Source organism: Camellia sinensis, chromosome 3 (genome assembly GCF_055761805.1).
Source record: "Camellia sinensis isolate YWXY chromosome 3, ASM5576180v1, whole genome shotgun sequence".
Taxonomy (NCBI): domain Eukaryota; kingdom Viridiplantae; phylum Streptophyta; class Magnoliopsida; order Ericales; family Theaceae; genus Camellia; species Camellia sinensis.
The window spans coordinates 180,873,786-180,894,392 of NC_138963.1; the positions used below are offsets into that span (position 1 = coordinate 180,873,786).

Genomic DNA, 20,607 nt, shown 5'->3' on the forward strand with positions numbered 1-20,607 from the left:
AGGACTAGTCAGATTTCTGATAAGAGGGCTTAATCACACAAGCAGAATGAGATTTGATGAATTTGATTTAAAATAAATAATAAAAAAAGAAAGAAGGGAGGATAAACCTAGTCAATAGATTCTCATAAAATTGACTCCTCAAACAAGTTAAAGTTTTCTATTGCGTTTCAGGTGAAACCAGTTGGTGGTTTTGGTACCCATTGTAGTTCAGCAAGGTTTTTGACAAAAAGCCTACTGCTTGTCAAATCCAATTGCTTCAAGATCAAGAACATCACAGATATATTGTTCTAAAGGTGTAGAAAAGACTAGGATTTCACAAGCAATACAGGGATGCAGGAATGGACCCTAGAATATTTGCTCCTAGAAAAAGTCAGTTCAATGAGTGAACTTCCAACTTGGACCTCAGACAGGTACAATATAATAAAATTTGAAATAAAGAGAAGAAATTGCAACCCTGTTGAATGGCTTGTTTCTGCTTTGCTCCTCATCTTAGCTGTGAAGAGAGATGAGATCGGTATTGGTTATCAACGCAACCTTTCATTTGAGAAGAGGCTTGGCATATTTTCCTCAAGCAGCAATCAAAGGACCAGTATTAAGAGAATAACAAAAACAAAGCTGAACAGTTAATTTTGCACTACAAAACATTGATAAATGACCGGCCAAATAGACAGCTGGTTGGTAGAAGTCCAAAAAGCTATTTTAGTAAATTCACTCATTAATGGTCAGAACCCTTTCCCTCCCCCTTAATAGGAGTTCCTCCGGTAAACACAAACATTTTTTGGTGATTTCTCCCCCGGAAATGATTTCCCCTGTAACAAGTATTACCCAAGTGAAAGGAGAGGAAAGCACAGACCATAATGCTAGCCTGAAAGCCAACAAAACAATGACGACGGAGAGTTGTTAAGGTTATGAGCCTGGCTGAATATTTATTGGATAAGTCATCATTATTGTAATGATATAAAATTGCCGTAGCTAAAAAGCGTCCACACAAATTGAAGTGTTATCAGATTCAACAAAATGCAATTAAAAAATAAACAGATACATAATCCAAATATGCATGAAACAGGCAACAAAGATGACAAAATATTGGATGCCTGCATAAAAAATACATTCAAGAGCAATGCAATGGACTAAGAAACCAAAACTTAAAATTCAGTATCAGCAAGATGTACTGGAAGGCAATGAAACAAAGCACAGCTGCTGGAGCACCACAGCTACCAAACCAAGCATCACTCATTAACGCAAAAAATGGTAAGATCAGATTCAAAAGCTATCAGCAAGAAGTGCAGCAACAACTGATGTATGAAGATATGGGCTATCACTTCACATATACATTCACGACCTCATGTGCTGTAACAATATGCAACTGGTATCAGCTCAAACCATATTCACCGGTGCATGTACCAAAACACATTGATACATGCCACATCAATTGGCAACAGTCTAATAGCCAAGAATAAATGAGGGGAAGTCTAACCAAACATCGGTAAAAAGTATGTGACTATGTCACCATGTCCAACCTCATGCTACAATATCCAGCTCAAGCAGGTTCATATTAAAATCGGCACTACGGTATATCTGGTCCAGCAGTTTAACTGCATCAGCTACATCTTAAGGCATGTGGGTAGCAACCATATTTTAAGTCATCACAGCTACCAACACTGCCTTCCGGACCCAAGATTTGAAGTCAGCAAAAGTAAGGACGGTCAGGTCAAAAGTCAAGAGTCCAATGGGACTTCAGTAGCATGCAAGTTTTAAACCTTACAAATGATGACATCATCAGAGAAAATTTGTAAAAACAACGTACTTCACAACCAACAAGAAATGATATCGACCAACCACAAAATAAACACAGCATCAACAGCTGCTACATCATCAGCAAGTCAGCCACATTAACTTCTCCCAGACAAAGATGCAAACAAAGAAAGATTAAAAATGCAGCCAACCCATGAAGACTGGAGTGCAACAGCACCATCAAAACTTAAGGATGCATCAAGTACAACAAAATAGTCAACCTTAAATATCAGCCCTGAGCAATCAATTCTAGCATTCAAGGATTTGATAATAACATTGAATATCTCAAGATGTCCTCCCCCAGAGCAGTTTCAACTACACACAGTATGACGAGTAGAATACGAGCTGAAGATTCGTCACATACTATATCACTCCCTATTCCTACATAACAGAAACGCCAATTACCAGTTAAACCACAAAAGTCTGGATGCAATCAGCCTTAGATTTGAGCAATACTACTTACATCAGAATCAGAATGTCGAGAAGGGCTTCGAGAATCAGCAGGTCTACCACGCAGAGAAACACTTTTTGGAGTACGTGAGCGTTCTTTGTGATTTCGTCCATCAGGACTCCCACCCCTAGATGGAGGTGTCTTGTGAGGAGAGGGGCTCCTCCGAGGAATGGGGCTACGATGAGCAGGGGAGACACTTCAAAATATCCATATGGCCTCAGATAAAAGGTCCAAAAGCACAATTCAATGAAGAGCAATATGGAGAGAGAGAGAGAGAGAACACTAAATACCTTTCACAAGAACGGCTCCAACTACGCCTCTCATTATCATATCAGCCTCTCCCACGGTGATTGTCATAATCAGGACTTCCACTGCGGCTCCTGCTTCGATGATGATAATCTCTTTCCCTTCCCCGGTGCCCGTCACGATCATATCTATCCCTGCTTCTGCTGCGACTTCTCCTCCTGTAATCCTTGTCCCTGTATTCGTCCCTGTATCTAAAATTGTTTTCAAAAAATAACAAACAAACAAACATGCAATTAAACAGTCAATAGTATAACATAGAAATATACTCCTGAATCTTTTATCGGGGATGTCAAAGAAGAGAGTGGAGAGAAAAGATAGAAAAGCAAACAAGATTGAAAATTTAAGGCATAAAAAATAATAACTCACAGGTAAAAAAAGTCCCCTCTCAAGAAATGTTCTAACTTCTTAATTATAATAATTCATGATTTATTAAGATGTAGAAGACAACACATAAAGGATTCCGTTACACTTGCGATATCAATTAAAATTTCCAGAAATGTAATAAAGCTTATATAAGAATAGACAAAATACAATCTTAATTAATAATTGATCATCTACTAAGTTCCAGAAAACAGCTGTAGAGATAAGTTCCCCAATTAGTGATGGGATTCAACCCAGTCTACCAGGTACTGCCCCTCCCCCCTTGAAGACAACCAAATTGGATGATAAATGGTTTGAGAGAGTAACACAAACCTGGTACAGAGCAGGGTTGTGAACGCACCCCCTGTTTTGTATCTATTTAAAGTACCAGGTATATTCTCTTTCCACAATAAGTTGTGTTAACCTATCTCCCTTTCAAATCCCAATATTTATGCAACATTCTATTTCGAAGTATAGATCTTCCTCGTGCTGAAGGCCACCTCAATCCAAGTATTTTACAAGCTTTAAAAAGATGAAGAATAAAAAAAATAAAAGTTCAATAGCATTCTGAAGTGGAATCTCATCATAGTTGTTAGAATATATAATATATTATGTTAGTATAATATTATGTATATTATTATGTTTAGCTTTAGCTTGAATAATTAGTATAGCTTTAGCTTTCATAATTAGTGTAGCATTAGCTTGCTTTAGCTTTATGCTTTCGGTGGCTCTCTCTCCAATGTATCACAGGCTATAAGAAGAGAGCTAGGCTCCCTTTGTAAATCAATCTATGAAATACACATTTCATTTATTCACTTGTTCTCTCTCTCTATCAATTTTATCTTACATGGTATCAGAGCAAGGTTAAGAACCTAATAATTTCGCTTCACCGGCGGGCGGCAGCCTCGTCTTAGCCGCCCGCCAGACCTTTACACATACCTTCACTCCGCTGCTACATTTCTTGCTACTGGAGTTTTGTACTCATCCCCGTGACCTCTCATGTGCATCCTTAAATTAGCATCTCTCTTGAATCCCTTTCCACATATCGTACAGAAATGGTTTTGTTCAATCTTGCAACTACCAGCTAGATCAACATGGTTGGACTGATCAGAAACTTTTCTTCCACCAATATTTTGTTGCCCAGCACTGCCGTTTAAACCAGCACAGCACTGCCGTTCATCAATGGCGACATCGAATCACCATCATCCATCTTGGTCACCTCCACCAACACACATGGGCTAAGACCAGGCCTCTCTCTCCTTTTCTTGAGCAATTCTCTCTCTCTCTTTCTTTTTTTTTTTTTTTGTTTGCTGTACTAATACTAATCAGTGGCCTCCTGATCACACTATCAAACTCAAGAAAACCAAAAATCTCTCTCTCTATACCATGAAACATGAACTACTCACCACCCTTCCCAGAACTAGTTCCTCCAAAACCACCAAACACATCATGCCCTCCTCCAACTACATCAAATCATCACCTCTCCTCTCCGAACCCACCTCCTCCGACAACCGGCTCGCCGGAAAATCCTCTCCGGCCGCCTCCTTCAGCCGCCGTGTCGGTCTCTCCACTCTAGTCCTAATTTGATACACAACATGCACTAATCTGTCTCTTCTCCCGGGGCTGGTTCTCTTCTCGCATCACACACGGCACACACACAACACATGCACACCATTAACAACTCTCACACAGACACACACTGAGCTCCTTCCACACCACGGTACACACCCATACCCACACACTCCCTCTATATCTCACTCTCAGTCCTCCCTAGTCATGAGAGGCTGATCAAATTGTTTTGTTTGACCTACACACTCATACACACGGCACATGCATACACAGGCACACACGGCAGCAAGACACCCAGACACATGCATACAGACATGCACGGGTTCTCTCTCTCTCTCTCTCTACTCAAGGACACCCACCACTTTGACCACTTTCCAACCCATCATCCACCACCTTTTGCACATACCCATACCTTTTTTATTTTTTATTTTTAAACCAATCTTCTCTTTCTTTCTTTTTTGCTTTTCTTATGTGGTGCTTCGATTACATGAAATCAAACTGTTGAATTTCTTTTTCCCCAGTCTCTCTCTCTCTCTGGTCCCTTTCTCTCCACTAGACCCACTCCCTCACTATAATATATTATATTGTTATAGTATGATATATTATATTGGCCATTATATATCCAGCTGGTTTTGTAAGCGAAAAGTAAGCATTGGTATGCGTGGATCAAGTCTCACGTGGGACCGATTAGCTAGATGTTGATGTTGTTTCTGCAGAAGTGATTCACGTGGGTTTTGGTGTCTTTCTGGGCCACGGTTTTGTTTTAACAAAAAAAAAAAAAAAAAAAACCTTCTGCTCCACTTTCTCAATCCCTTTGTTTCAACCTCAAATAGGTTTCTATTTTCCCACCTATTTGAGTTTGAGGGGGGGTTATACATATATCATGGTGAGCATGGTTACACACCATGCGAACCACTCAAGCTGGTGAGCATGGTTATATACCATGGGAACCAACCAAGCCACCCCATGGCGCACTCCCTAAGTCGCCTCCTCAGTGCACCACCACAGCTTTTACATCGGTCCGGCATGACCCCGTAACCTGTCCCGACATTGATTCCGGTCAGCTTCTACAACCGTCCGGCATGACCCCGTAAACTGTCCCGACATTGATTCCGGTCAGCTTCTACAACCGTCCGGCATGACCCCGTAAACTGTCCCGACATTGATTCCGGTTAGCCTTTACATCGGTCCGGCATGACCTCGTAAACTGTCCTGCTACAACAGTCCGACACGACCATACAGTGTCTACTATCCTCTTTTATTTTATGTATTAGTTTATCTTCATGTTTTGTTCCTTTCCAAACTCAAGTTGGTTTTACCTATCCTCCTTGAGTTTGAGGGGGGATGTTAGAATATATAATATATTATGTTAGTATAATATTATGTATATTATTATGTTTAGTTTTAGCTTGAATAATTAGTATAGCTTTAGCTTTCATAATTAGTGTAGCATTAGCTTGCTTTAGCTTTATGCTTTCGGTGGCTCTCTCTCCAATGTATCACAGGCTATAAGAAGAGAGCTAGGCTCCCTTTGTAAATCAATCTATGAAATACACATTTCATTTATTCACTTGTTCTCTCTCTCTATCAATTTTATCTTACAATAGTAACATAAATATAGATTTAAAAAAATGACCAATTAATACCCATTAATGGGTGTTTGGAGGGGTTAAATTGGGTACATAAGAAACCTTTGGCATATATGTACAATTTGTCCTCAAGCTTGAACCCATAACCTCAAGGTTAATAAGCCGAGATTATAACCACTGAACCAATGGTTACCCCAAAAAACAACACCCGATTATGGGAGTTTGGGCATAAATATATATATATATATATATATATATATATATATATTACATAAATAAAAAGTTTCAGATTGAGAGCAAGAGTGGGAGCAAGGGCAGAAGCAGGAGCTAGGAGTTTCCTGCTATTAAGGATTTAAGTATACAACTGTTGCTGTGATGTCCAATCCATGTCCAAGGTTGTTTTCCATGTGGAATGAAATTTATTTTTCCTCAATAGTGTAGAATTTAAATTAAGCCACATTTTAACTGCTAACATCAGTTATGTATAAGATTTATCGTCATACACTTCCATCCCAGTTTAGGACTTTCACAACCTGTTGGGATATCTGTCCCTACCCAACTCTTCTGTAATCTTCCGCCACCCCACCCTATGACAACTTCAGGACAAGTTTGAGGAGGGGCAGCTCTGTATTGGAAGAGGTTGGAAGAGCACGACTCCATGCAAAACATGATCAGTTTCCAAGTCGTCAAATAATATAGATGTAAAATAGTATGCAAAACACAATCAGTTGCCATACCTACACCCTCAATAATGTGGATGTAAAATAGTGGAGGTGGTGGTGGTTTTGGTAAATTACCATAAATAAGCGGACTTATGGGTGTCATAGTTTTTTTTTTTTTGGATAAGTAAGTCATATTATAACCAAAAAAGAAAGATATACAATGAAGTTCAATACACATCTTTTGTAGGGAGAATAAACATAAACAAAAAACAAACTACTCCCTCAAAAGAAACAAACTAAGCTTATAGACGACAAACAAAACATACACAACAAAGGGTTCAAAATTTCCTTCTAGCACTCTTCAAGTAATGAAATTTCGCATTGAGTTTTCTTCTGTTATCCTCCTTTGTAGTCTCCCCATTAATGAGATCACTTGGAGATGGACTCCCTCTACTTTTTAGGCTCTTGGTTTGACACAACAACTCTTGATTTAATTTTTCATTCCCCAACTCTCCCATATCACATGATTCAAGGACATCAAAGGCATTAGATGTTGATGGGGTGAAACGCTGCGCCTCTCCCTCTTTGTTTATCACTGTCGTTGAACCTTGCCCACCATCTCTCCCTTTTTTCTTCACCACGTCCCACTTAGTTGGAACTTGTATGTTAGTCTCCTTGACTCTCCACTCTTGTTTGGAAGATGGAGGGTTCAAGGTCTTTGGCTTCTGAGGGCACAAATTAGTGGTATGACCAAAAGTCTTACAAACATCACACCTTTGAGGCTTCCATGGAACCTCAACTCGAATCTCATATGGGTCACCATAACCAAGATTTATTTTGAAAGACTCAGGGATCTCTTTATTTGCTGGCACTTCATTACATATTCTCGCAAACGTAAGTCTACTTCTCTTGAACGTAGGCTCATCCAAATAAAGAGGAGTTCCCATGATGCTAGCAATGTAACCCAAATAAAGACAAATATTCCAATGGGTGCCATAGTTGCTCAAAAGACAAATATTCCAACAAAATAAAATCACGTATACTAAATCAGATATAGCTACATAAATGAGAATAATCAATTTCCACATCTCCCAAATATTCACCAACTTCTTTGACCTAAATGCCGTATAAAATTCTACATGGGACTATTTTTGAAGAGCACCCCTAGATATGACATTTTTGTCTTTAGTAATAATTAATTTTTTTCTTTAGTTATGATATTATTTTAGTTATGACTCATGAATTTTTTAATTATGCCTCATGTTTAGTTATGACTCATGAATTTTTTAATTATGCCTCATGTTTAATTATGACTCATGAATTTTTTAATTATGCCTAATGTTGTGTTTGGTTATAACATTTTTCTTTTATTTTTTTAGTTATGTCTCAAAAAGTATAAAGTTATACTATTTTCTTTTTTAAGTTACAAGATGCATATGATACATACTTAGGTGTGTACCATAGTGTTTTCCATAATTTATACTTGTTGAATAAATGGTATCCAGATTTTTCAGATCCCTTATAAATGGAAAAAGAAGAATATCCAATTTCCTTTTAAAAGATGATATAAGAATACTTGTGTATTGCTATAGTTGTTTCTACTAATCTCATTACAGTCTTCAAGCTTTATATTAAATGCAATTTGTTAAAATTGATTTACTAAACTGAGATTTAGATTCACAATCCAAAACAAATAAAAACAGAGATTTAAATTTATAATGACAAATTTGCAGTACATCATTTGATGAAATTTATGATGATATTTGTAATAGAAAATGTGAATCAAGCTTGTCATGCACTCTTCCTATGTTAATCTCTTTCTCTCTCCCCTCTCTTTTACAGCTTCCATCATAAACCACCGCCTCCTTCCCCGCCAACCACCGCCTCCTTCCCTAGTCACCAAATCTCAAATCACCATCAAACCCAGAATCATAGCCACAAACTCATCACCACCAACATCAAAGCAACATTGCTCTTTCAAATCAATATAAAAGAAGCCAACAATTTTTGGTGCCACAAGGTAGGTATATATTCAAGAAAAAGAAAATAAAGGCAACACAAAATAAAATAAATAAGATGACAATAAAGAGAGAAGCCATACCATACATGTGTGGTTCAGTTACTACCATACACACACGGCACGCAAAAGCTCCAAGGGTACATCTCTCTTTTAATTGATTTTCACTCTTCAGTATTTATTCTTACAATAAAAATCCCTATATGAAAAGGATATTTTAGTAGGTGATAGAGAAGATTGGGTTTTATCTAATATCTAGCATATTCTTGCTAAACAAAATACCTTTGCACTGTCTTCAAGGCTCGAGTTTTGCTAAGTGCACAAAATTAGTGCATGGAAAAATATGCAGAATAGAAAGGGATCAATTCTATACATTTTCATGGGCAGCAATTCTATCCACATAGGTGAGGCTCTACGGAATTTTTCGGGTGGATAACAATTGAGAAACAATGTGCATGGTTGGCCTAGATTGTGGATTGACATGCAAACATGCGACTGCCAATTTTACACTTCACTACCTCGTCAACTTCAGGGGAGGGAAGTGAAAAGCGTTGGTCCAACACATCCTTTAGCTATATGTTCTTAACAGCTGGGGTCAATAGGGACATGATGAAGTCTCCCAGATGCTTTCCTTTGATCACTTCCAAACACCAAAGCTATAGACATCACACTTTTCTGTTACCTTCATTGTGTAAGCAAGCTCTGCAAAAAATAAGAGAGACATGGTAATGCACTTGTTTTGTTATGCTTCAGATTCTATGTCAATTTAGGAGAGCATAAAACTATGTTTGCCTGGTGCAACATATCTGTATGTGCCTGCAAATGCATCCCAGTTAGGGGAATCTAGCTTCAAAAGCTTGGAAGTGCCAAAGTCCGAAACATGAGCCTTGTACTCCTCATCAATTAGAACATTGTTGCTAGAAATGTCTCAGTGAACAATGGACAGTGTGCAATCATGGTGCATGTATGACAGCGCTTGCCACACCCTTAAAAATATTCACCCTCTTAGGCCAATCCAATTCTTTAGCTTCTTCGTCTTTGTTAAAAATTGTAGCCAAACTACCTCTTTCGAGGTACTCATAAACTAGAAAAGAATGTCGAGCGTGTGAACAATACCCAAAAAGCTTCACTATGTGTCTATGCTTAATTTCTGTCAATGCCCTTACCTCATTTAAGAAATCTTTCCTATTAGCCCTCTCAGATAACGGATGAAGTTTCTTCACAGCTACTATATCAACTGATGGTAACTTCGCTTTGTAGGCAGTTCCATATCCTTCTTTTCCAATGCAATATATGGATAGCTTTTACAATGTCATTGTACATTGCTCTTCCATTGAATATTGATATCGATAACAAATCTTCTCTTGGGGGTTGGGTGTCACCCTATTCAACTTATGACTTTGCCTTTCTTGAATTGAACATGATGAGAAGTCCAATGAATGCACCTAGAAGTAAGAGTGCTCCACTAAGAGGGAGCACGATTACAAGAACAAGTGTCCTTTTTTCTAGAGTGTGTTTGTGTAATGCAGAAGGAACTTTGCAAGGCTGCAGGCCTTTGACATTTCCACAAAAACCTTTGTTCCCTTGCAATGCTTCTATTGATGCATTCATGAAGGCGTTGCTCATGGGAATCGGACCTTGCAACTGATTGTATGATATATCAATAAATGCCAAGCCCTTCATATCTTCAAAACCCTTTGGAATGAGACCAGAGAGATTATTGTGGGAGAGGTTTAAATTCTCCAAACTCTGCAAATTTGTGATTTCCAATGGTATTTCCCCTGTGAGATTTTTAACCTCAAAAGTCGTATAAAAATACAAAATGCAAATAGTATTTTAAATAGCTAACTATAATAAAAAATAAAAAATAAATAAAAAGACTAATAAAACAAACATGGACAAAAATGGTGACCAAACAATCAGCACAGTTAATATATATACTTGTGGACTACAATCACCAATAGAAAGTATTATACCTTCTAATATATATACTTGTGGACTACAATCACCAATAAAAAAGTATTATACCTTCTAATAGCATCACTAAGGCCTTGTTTATTTTAGTAATTTTTTGATTTTTTACAAAAAGATTTACAGAAAAGTAGAGAGAGTGATGCTACAACTTATAGTAACTTTTTTGACTTTTTGGCTAAAACATGTAATTGCCAAATGAGGCCTAAGAGGAATGAAAATTTAATGTTTACCCACTTATTAATATCCAGAACTACTGATATGAGTAATTTAATGTGGTTACATAAATTTGTATCAAATCGTATCCGTACCCTACTTTTTTTACAGGTATGAGTACTGGTATTGACAAACTTTTATCGTACCAGTACCAATACTCATACCCATACATGTGCTTCATAGGTCTTAAATTATCTCCAGTAGATCTTCGAGAAACTTATTGAGCCAAAAATTTCTTGGTTACTTTATGTGTGTGCGGGCATGCAATTGTAACTAGTTTATTCTCCAAATTAATTTTAATAGAGTTGATCGAATAATAGTAATTTTAAAATTGAGTGAGACAAAAAATTTAAAATTCAATTATTGTTTAAAGAATACTCAACAAATTTTTTTATTTACAATTTTCATTTTTGAGATAAAAAATTATTAATTAAATATTAAACATTTTTTTTAATATTTAGGGGTTAATTGATTTTTAAGATATAGTTTTGGGGTAAAATGAAGTTCCAAATGAGATTTGGTGCCACGTCAGCAAGTCACATTTGATTGTAGACGGAATGTAACGGTGGGAGCCAAATTGATCAAAATTTCAAAAGTGTAGGGAATAAATTGATATTATACGAAGTCTGAGGTCAAATTGAAAACTGCATGAAAATTTAGAATAAAAAATTATATTTCTTCTATAATTTATGGGTGCTTATAATGTTTTTTTTATTCTATTTTGGGAGTTTGTACTTAATGTTCACTACAACTTTTGTTTTCATTTCAAGGCACTGGGCCTATAACTCTAAATTTAAAATTTTTGAGATAATTGTCACAAATTTTGTTCTTTTTTGTCTACAAAAAGAATAATAATTTATTTATCTGTTTATTTGTCCACTTGTTTGTTCGTGGTTGCCACTGATGACTTTTTCAACATCAGCAAATTGGCGACTTTCTGACACTGGTAGTGATAATGGGAGGCGATTCATATTAATATGTGAGAATAGAGAAAAAAATAAAAATTTAAAAAAAAGTACAAGGATAAAAAAATAAAAAAAAAAAAAATTATATAATGATTTGAACTTCTCACCAATATATTTAGTTAATCATATGTTAAAAATCAAAACAAATCATTGTAGTATCTTTTTACTAATGATAGAATACAAATATTTAAAATCAATTAATAATAATGATATAATAAATATCACATCAATAAATAAAAGTGTAAATTACACTTTGCTCCCTTTATGTTTAGTCACTTTCTCACTTTGGCCCTTAAAATTTATTTTTTTCTCACTATGGCCCTTTATGTTTTTTCCGCTTTACTCTTAAAGTTAATTTTTGTTAAAAATTAGACAAAAACTGATACGTTGACAGTCATGTAGTATAAAAATATTTTATTATATATGACTCACACCTCTAACACAAACTTAAATTCTAGGGGATTTTTTTTTAGGATCCCTAGTATTAAGATTTTATAGGATGAATGACATCTAATAGTTTCATAATGCTTAAGGTCCCTCAACATCGATCCTAAGAAAATTCGATTCAGAGAATTTTTCTGGACTTCCCACTCCAGAAAATTTCTAGAAATTTCTCTGGATTTCCTACTCTCTAGAGAAATTCTGGATTTCCCAGAGAAAAACACTTCTTTCTCAAAATTCTTCACAATCTCAAGCTCTAATACCTTATCATCACCAGCCCGAGAAAATTACTCTCTTTAGTACGTAAATTAGGTGAAATTCACTTCTATGAACAATCCAAATCAAAATTCAGTTTCATTCTAATACTTGTTTATCATTCCATATAGATCACCAAGCAGATTACTATTACATAAGATCATTTACAAACCAAAAGGAGCTACTTTAAAATCAATGAAAACAATACTAACTAATCAGAAAAGTAAACATTTATAGAAATACTTAACGTGCATATGTCAAGATATATAAGATCACCAAAGAAAATTATTTTAACCAATCTAGAGAAATTCTAGTACAAATTTCTCTGTGTTTGTTCACAATTTTAAACCAGAGAAAATTGTTTTAACCAAACTAGAGAAATTTTCCCTGATAAGAGAGAGAGAGAGAGAGAGAGAGAGAGAGAGAGAGAGAGAGAAGAAGAGGAGAGAGAATGAGAAAAGAGGTATTCTCATTGTTGATCATAGCTTGCCACTTAGCAATCTAAACTACAAAATTAATTAAAACTATCCACAATTACAAACAAGCACAAAAACTATACTTGCGTCAAATTTCCCAATTCCAGCAATTTCAACACACAATGCACACAAAAAAGCAAAAGTTAACCTTCCCAGAGAATTTCTCTAGACTTCTCAGAGAATTTCTCTAGATTCCAGTCTAGAGATTTTCTTTGAATTTCCAGAGAAATTCTCTGGTTTTTCTCTGGATTTCAAGTGAATCATAAAGCATAAAGTTTGTTTGATTGCCAAGAAAAATAGGGCAAACCCTAACAAAAGAAAATAAATATCCAAATCATGAAGAGCAATTACGTCAAAAAATAATAATTTTTTCGAAGCCCAAGTTCTCTTTCGAAATTTTTTGTTTATCCATACTTGCACATTTTCCCTAGGAACCAAACAAAATGTCAAATCATTTTACTTAAATTGTGAGATAAATTATGAAATAATATCTAAAGTGCAATCATCACTAATCCAAACTGTAAATTTTAACATACAAATTCATATCTTTTAATGCAATGACCCAAAACAACCAAATCACAATCATCCAGACAAGGTGTTTCAGATAACACAGCTTTGGTACTTTTCTGAAAACACACTACCGGAAAAAGGGTGTATTGCAGCATTTCTTTTGTGGCGTTTATGAAACACCATTATAGATTAATTAAACACAACGTTTTGAAGAAACCTTTTTCTCTCATCTCAGTTAAACGGTGTCGTATTAGGTCAATTGATTGACCGTCCAAAGCTCTGTCTCTTTCAAAATGTCTCTCACTTTCTCTATCTTTTCCACAACTCAGTCCAAAACCCTTGATTTGAAGTTGTATGTCACGTACCGACTCATTGGGGGTGTGAGTTCTACACCAAGCACCTTGCAAGCGCATTAGTTTGTGAGCGGCAAGGCAGGCAGGGTAGATCCCTATTGCATCTCCTGGGTTGGTCCTTAGGTATAATGCACGGGGGTACGTAGTACCACTTGTGGAGCCGGTTTCTCGGGAGGATGACAAGCGCCCCGGCCGTGACAAGTGGTATCAGAGCCAGCCTAGGGGCACTGTGATGGGGACGGTACATAGGACTTACACCAAGCACCTCCATTATGGCGTCCACACCGAGGGTGGTGTCTGCGCGGGGCGGGTTTCCCTTGGATAGGGGAACGGACAAGCATGGAAGTAGGCAGGGTAATGTCCCCCTGACGAGGGTGTCAGGGACTAGCGGTGGTAGCATGTCACGTACCACCTCATTGGGGATGCGAGTTCTACACCAAGCACCTTGCAAGCGCATTAGTTTGTGAGTGGCAAGGCAGGCAGGGTAGATCCCTATCGCATCTCCTGAATTGGTCCTTGGGCATAATGCACAAGGGTACGCAGTACCACTCGTAGAGTCGGCTTCTCGGGAGGATGACAACCGCCCAGGCCGTGACATGTAGCTCTCGCTCTCACTGTCACTGTCACTGTCACTTTCACTCTCATTCTCAAACAAACTGACTCTCGCTCGCTCAATTGCAGTCCCTCTCACAGATCTCTCTCCCACACACCACTCTTATCTCTCACAATCTAACTCTCTAGCTGTTCTTCATCGATCTCTGTCGCTCGAGGCTTTGCTTTAGCTGTTCTTCATTGAACTCGAACTCGAACTCGATTTGTTCTTCATCAAATTGCAGATCCAAAATCAATCTGTTCTTGAACCAAATCAATCTCTCTTGCCCTTATCTCAGGTACATTTTTCATTCTCTTAATCGGTGTACGAGTGTGAACTATCGTTTTCTCTACTTTCTCATTGTCAAATCTGCTGATTAACTCTCTATTTTTTTCATTGTCAGATTAGATCAGATCAGATCATTATCATTCTTGAACCAGATCGATCTTTCTTGCTCTTTATCTCAGGTACATCAATTAATTCTTAGATTTCGTTTGCTAATAAATTCGTTAACTTTGAAGCCATGGGAGATGCTCCCCTGGATCCTCTAGCAACGTATTTACAAATTCATTATGTTTTATGGTTGATCTGGATGTAATTAACACTATTTATGTGCATAGTCTTCTAAGAAAAGTTTGCTTTTCTTTTACTTGGTTAATTAATTCAGTTTTAGATATCTTTTTGGGTACAGTATGTAACTTTAGGATTTTTTATTCTGGTCCTGGATATGATCTTAAAAAACATGAAATTTTAACATCTTACAAACATGTCTTATTCATTTAGGACTTCTTTCAGTTCCTAAATGTGGAACCTGCACTCTTTATTATTATTATTATCTTTTTTCTTGATATTTTTTGGGCCTAATGGCAATGAGGGGGGGGGGGGGTTGCTCCTCTGCCATAAAACCCACAAATCTAGATGGAAGTAGGCTTTGATCAAAGGTCTCCAGTGTGATTACCAAGTGATTTTTTCCAGCTAAGCTATCTGGTAGCCTGGCTCCTTCAAAGGACATGTGTTCTTCAAAACGAGATTTGTTCGATTCACATTCGTATCGTAATAGTTTAGTTTCTTTTTGGCGAATTATGGCTTGTAAATTTGGAAATCTCACTGGTATTTTTAGATATCTTTTTGAAGGGTTGTGTGAGTTTGTTGGTGACCAAAAGATTAGAGGTATATTTTCCTAATCTTTCTTTGGTTTAGTTACAAGTCTATTGATGTCTATTATTGGTCTTTAATGTTGTTCTTTGGCTTCTTTCCTGGAGAAACTGATTTGGTGGATTTGTTATTCTTCGTATTTTTTATTTTTATTTTTTAAACCAGAGGAAAACAATGTGGCAATCTGTTTTTGAAGTTGTTTGACCAGTGTCAATATGTTAATTAATTTTCTATTTGTCCATTGGTTTTTTTCTTCGTGAAAATGATTTGGCAAATCTGTTACTCTTCTTGAAGATTATAGTGTGTTTTTTTTTTAATAAGAGGGAAATGGTGTATGGCTATCAATTTTTAAGGTGTTTGACCAAGGTGAATCTGGTGGGGTATCATATATAAGATCACAGCTGCATTACATTTATGTTTATTTTGAAAATAAAAATGTTATTGATGGGTTGGAGAATGGTGCTTCAGCTGGAATAATAATCCAGATGTAATTGCTTATCTTTTCAATGTCTGTAGTAATGAAGCTGCTTATCTTGCTCCTGTGGTCAAAGAAAGTTTTCAGAACCCATTAGATTAGGAGATTAATTTTCAACATTTTTAGCATGCTTAGTTTTTTTTTTTTTTTAACCAAAAATGCTTAGTTTGTTTCTTCTTTTTTTGTTCTTCCCAGTGTGAAGATCTGGCTGGGATATAGTGGGGAATTGTTGAAGTCTTCCAAAGTTAATCATACTCCGTTTTCTCTTTTGAAGGAGGTCGATATTTTATATAAATTTGTATCTCATTTGTTCATATATCATAGTATGAGGGAATTAATTAATTAATTTTTTCATTTTGCTATTTATACTTTTAAATAGGTTGTAACTGTTGATTCGGTCCCAGTCTCCTTGGTTTCTCTTATTGTGCCCATATAGTCCCCACAGGAAATGCATTTAGCTATTGGCAAAGGATCCAGGTCTTTTGATGTGTTGATTTGTGACATATCTACCACTACCAGCAAATCTGATAAAATTGGCCCATATGGTGCACGTGATCATATTGTAAGTTTCTTCTTGTTGATCAATCTTTTTGCCTAATGATGATGACTTTATTTGCCTAATGATGATGATGATGATCGTATTGTTAGTAGTTGTTTTAACACTCAGCATATGATGGGATTTGGATTTTCATGGGGCCAGAGAATTGAAAGCTACACGTTCTGTTCTTACTTTTTTGGAATTAGGCATTTGATTTGATTGTCATATTCTTGTTCAAGGTCATCGTGATGATTCTAGTATTGAGATTTGCTGTTATTTGAAGGAAAGATTTGTTAATTGCTCTAGCCTCAAAGTCATGTCTTAATTAAAGCATGATTCCTCTCAAAACATTCATCTCATTTTTACATATATCGTTGTTCCTTTTAGGTGCTTTAGTGCTGATTTACAGAAATTAAGGTATATTCTTATCTGAGCATCAAACCAGTGCAAGCATAGGCTTTTGAGGTTTATCTTTTTTTTTTCTGCTTCTTCCACAAACTTTGATCAGCTTGACAAGCAAGTGCTTATAATCCTTATCATGCCTCAAATCCTAGTACATAAACCTTGGCACCATTGAGTTTTCCAAAGTTCCTTGTAGCTATCTTTTGGATGTTTAGGAAAATTAGACATTCTCAAAAGGACAGAGAAGTATGAGTTCACAGATAAAAAAAGAGAAAGAGAAAACTCAATTGTAAGAAAGCCTTACTACAACAGTTCATTGCTTCACAACCCTTTCTGCTGCTTAGCTTTACCAAGACCATATTTTCAATTAGCCTGGTTCTTCTTCTTGTCATTTGAATCAAATATTTTCTCCTCACTGGCGAACACATTTTCCATGAACATACCCCAGCATACTTTGTTGCTTCTTTCCACAACTGTTTCACCTATAATTCAATTTTTTGTTGCATTACCACTCTTTCATCTGAACATTCTAGTTTTATTTATTTATTTTATTAACCTTTAGAACTTGTTGTTTCTCCCGTTTCAAGTTTAAACCTTTCTAAAGAGTTATATTGCTAGGATTGATTTACAAAGGTTGCAAAATGGAAGTTTAAGAGAGATGACTCTGATAACAATTTCTTGGCTAATATTTAGATGTCCAGTGTAATGGAATGATGTTGTTCTGCTTTTTGTATAATCTGATGATTTCAGATCTGTCCTTTTGATAGAACTATATATTGAAAACAGACATCTCCATGGACAATGAAAGTGAAAATCATCCTATACCAATCTTAATAATGATCTACGTTATGATGAATCATCTGTTAATGACATGCCTGGTCCAATCCTGTTGGCCCAACAACATAGGACTGCAGGTTGGCAGATTGAGTAGTCTTTTTTTGACATAGGTCTCATCATCCATTGTCTTCAGCCCAGTTGGGCACTATGTAATATCAGAGGGCTCACTTTCATGGGCTGATCTTCATTGCACCTAGGAGAGCCACTCTTGAGCATGAGGAATTCATGATCCTCTGGCCTTCTTACTGCCACCTCTCTTTCTCTTGTCTACCCCACTCTCATCTGGTGCCACCATTTGAAGAATTTTGTTTGCATCTTTTGATGTATGCTCCTTGTAGAGCCAAATCTGGTTTGTATTACATTCTGGCTCAGGGATTCCACTAAACTTGTATCACCTGATTGCTTAAATGCCCCTCCATCGACAAGGAGTTATATCTGCTATAATTGTGGAGAGGCATTTTAGTGTTTTTTGTTTGTTTATATTATATGAATTAAACATTGTTATTATTTTGAAAGTTCACCATTTTATACAAATTTTTTTTGGTAGAAGTAAATACTTTCAAGGTTGTCTGGTAGCTCAAGAAGTATTCTGACTCAAGACTATTACAACCTTTGGATAAGTAGTTGTGTACCTACTTTTAGAGCCTTATAACAATTTTGATAGCAGTAACTCAAGGCTGCCTACCATATCGTCAATATCCAATATCTGCTTGATGAAGCATTCCGTAGTTTAGTGTGTTTGTAATATTCTTCTAATTTCAAGAGGAAATCCTTTCCCGTGAGACGCATGGTTCTTTCAAAGTCAAACACATGGTTGTAATGACGGTCTACAATTTTTTTGAATGTTTAAGTGATTATAGAACACGGCACTTTCGAAGTGCCAGGCTTTGTTATCTGATTGAATATTTCCTGCTGACACACATTATTTTCTTATTCTTAAATACAATCTTATAATCTGTATTTTCTTCAACAGCGGGCTCCACTCCATACACCAATTTGTAGCAGAAGTGCAATGCAGCTATTGTTCAGCATCTGTTCCATTTGAATCTACAGAGGATGCTTTTCTGCCAAGGTGTGAATTGCAGCGATGGAGTTAGTCTGAGCCACAAACTGTTCCGGTGTGCTGCTTCCATGCAGGTCTGCCCTACTACTACTACATGGTTTTGTTTGTGTTGTCAGAGGCAGACTTCAAAGGCTCTATTCAGAATGCCCTCTTATCCTTCAGATTTCAAGATCTCTACTGAATCTTCAAGGCTAGAACTACTTTCAAAACCATTATCCCCCTTTGTAGGATACTGCTACAAAGATTACAACCAGAATTTCTCTGTGATATATGGGTGTCAAGGTTAAGGAACCTTAGACATCACAAAATAATATTGTGGACCTTATCCATTACTAAAAATGAGATAAGGACCTTAGACTAATTTCTCTCTAAATTCTAATATAATAATATATTTTTTATGTCATGTGACAGTTATTGTGGCATTTTCTGTCTAATTTTGAATAGAAGTTAGCTTTAGGAGTAAATTAAGAAAAACTTGAAATATGAAGGGTGAAAGTGAAAGAAAAAAAAAATTAATGCTGAAATATGAAAGTAACCAAAAGTGTAATTTTCCCTAAATAAAAATAATTTGTGAAAGTTATCGTTTGAAATTCCCTGCAAATGTTTAATATTTACGATGACGGTTGTAACAGAGCCAGAAGCTACTGCTACTGGTGTAAAAATGGTCCGTAGACCGTTGGTGGCGCGAAGTCCAACAGCGGCCTAGGGTGGGCCCGGCCCAATTAGGCTCGAACTCTAGCCCAATCGGGACCCTGGGCCTGGACTGTCATTTTGAGGCCCATCCCAGTCCATTGGCGTGACCCGACACAAAAAAAACTTTGCCGGGAAGGCTATTGGCCCACCCACAACCCACTCCCCCAACGGCTCTCTACCACACTAACTATCAATTCAAAAAAATAATAATAATATTCAAACAATCAAATAACTGTTAACTTCCAACGGCAAAAAAAATTGACTTTTTTTACAAATTGACCCCCCTCCTTCTACCCACCCAAAAAAAAAAATACCGCCCTCCTTCCAAACTCCTATAAACATCCCTCCTCTCCTATTTTATTTCTCGCAAACAATTCTCTCTCTCAAATTCTTTCAACTCTCAACTCTCTCAATTAATTTTAAAATCTCATCCCTAAGTGGTAATTGCAATTGTAATTGTGTAAGAAATTTTTTTTTTATTAGTTAGTCATTTTTTTTACATTAATTATTTCTTAACATATATTAGTTGTTATTGTTTATTCATTAATTAAATTAATTGTTAGTTCTTATATATTATTTTACTTATATTACTATGGATCTTAATATTCCTAATGTTTATGTCGATATTGATGCATATACTAAACAACATAAATCTGTTGATTCTTCTAATGTACCTAATATCTCTTTTCCAACAGCTGTATTATCATCTAAGGCACGACTAGTAGTGCTTGAGATAATTTCAAAAAAATATTTGTAAATAATCTTCATGGTACAATTACAATTAAAGCAAATGTAAATATTGTGCATATTTACTTAGTGTTGCATTTATAGGGGGTACTAGCCATCTAAGAAGGTATGCTAACAAACATTTACAAAGTTAACAACCTAATATTAGAAATCAAATGCAATTAGGGGCT

General features: G+C 36.3%; 1 protein-coding gene, 1 long non-coding RNA gene and 1 pseudogene across 3 annotated transcripts; 1 reads left to right on the plus strand and 2 right to left on the minus strand.

Moving 5' to 3' along the window:
- Positions 1 to 1,258: 1,258 nt before the first annotated feature.
- On the minus strand, positions 1,259 to 3,471 carry LOC114273200 (uncharacterized). 2 transcript variants are annotated; one of them, XR_014364840.1, is made up of 3 exons: positions 2,258 to 2,518; positions 1,521 to 2,175; positions 1,259 to 1,350 (listed from the first exon to the last, which is right to left on the minus strand). XR_014364840.1 is itself a non-coding variant. In XM_082921584.1 (3 exons), exons 1-3 carry the CDS (start codon positions 2,675 to 2,677, stop codon positions 2,163 to 2,165), a joined length of 339 nt encoding a protein of 112 aa, XP_082777710.1. In that variant the 5' UTR covers positions 2,678 to 3,471; the 3' UTR covers positions 1,708 to 2,162. The 2 variants fall into 2 exon arrangements, 1 of the variants encoding a protein (XP_082777710.1); XM_082921584.1 differs by lacking the exon at positions 1,259 to 1,350 and adding an exon at positions 2,536 to 3,471 and having other exon boundaries at positions 1,708 to 2,175; positions 2,258 to 2,441.
- A 5,849-nt stretch (positions 3,472 to 9,320) lies between these two features.
- Positions 9,321 to 13,995, minus strand: LOC145822070 (MDIS1-interacting receptor like kinase 2-like; annotated as a pseudogene).
- Positions 13,996 to 15,877: 1,882 nt separating this feature from the next.
- On the plus strand, positions 15,878 to 19,400 carry LOC114273201 (uncharacterized). The gene is made up of 3 exons (XR_003632970.2): positions 15,878 to 16,434; positions 16,537 to 16,719; positions 18,908 to 19,400. It is a non-coding gene; the product is annotated as an uncharacterized LOC114273201 (long non-coding RNA).
- The last annotated feature ends 1,207 nt before the right edge of the window (positions 19,401 to 20,607 follow it).

Coding starts and splice junctions, on each gene's coding strand:
- LOC114273200 (XM_082921584.1), bottom strand. CDS start 2,677: ATGATCGTGACGGGCACCGGGGAAGGGAAAGAGATTATCATCATCGAA. Junction 2,442..2,535: donor TGGAGCCGTTCTTGTGAAAG/GTATTTAGTGTT, acceptor GATATTTTGAAG/TGTCTCCCCTGCTCATCGTA.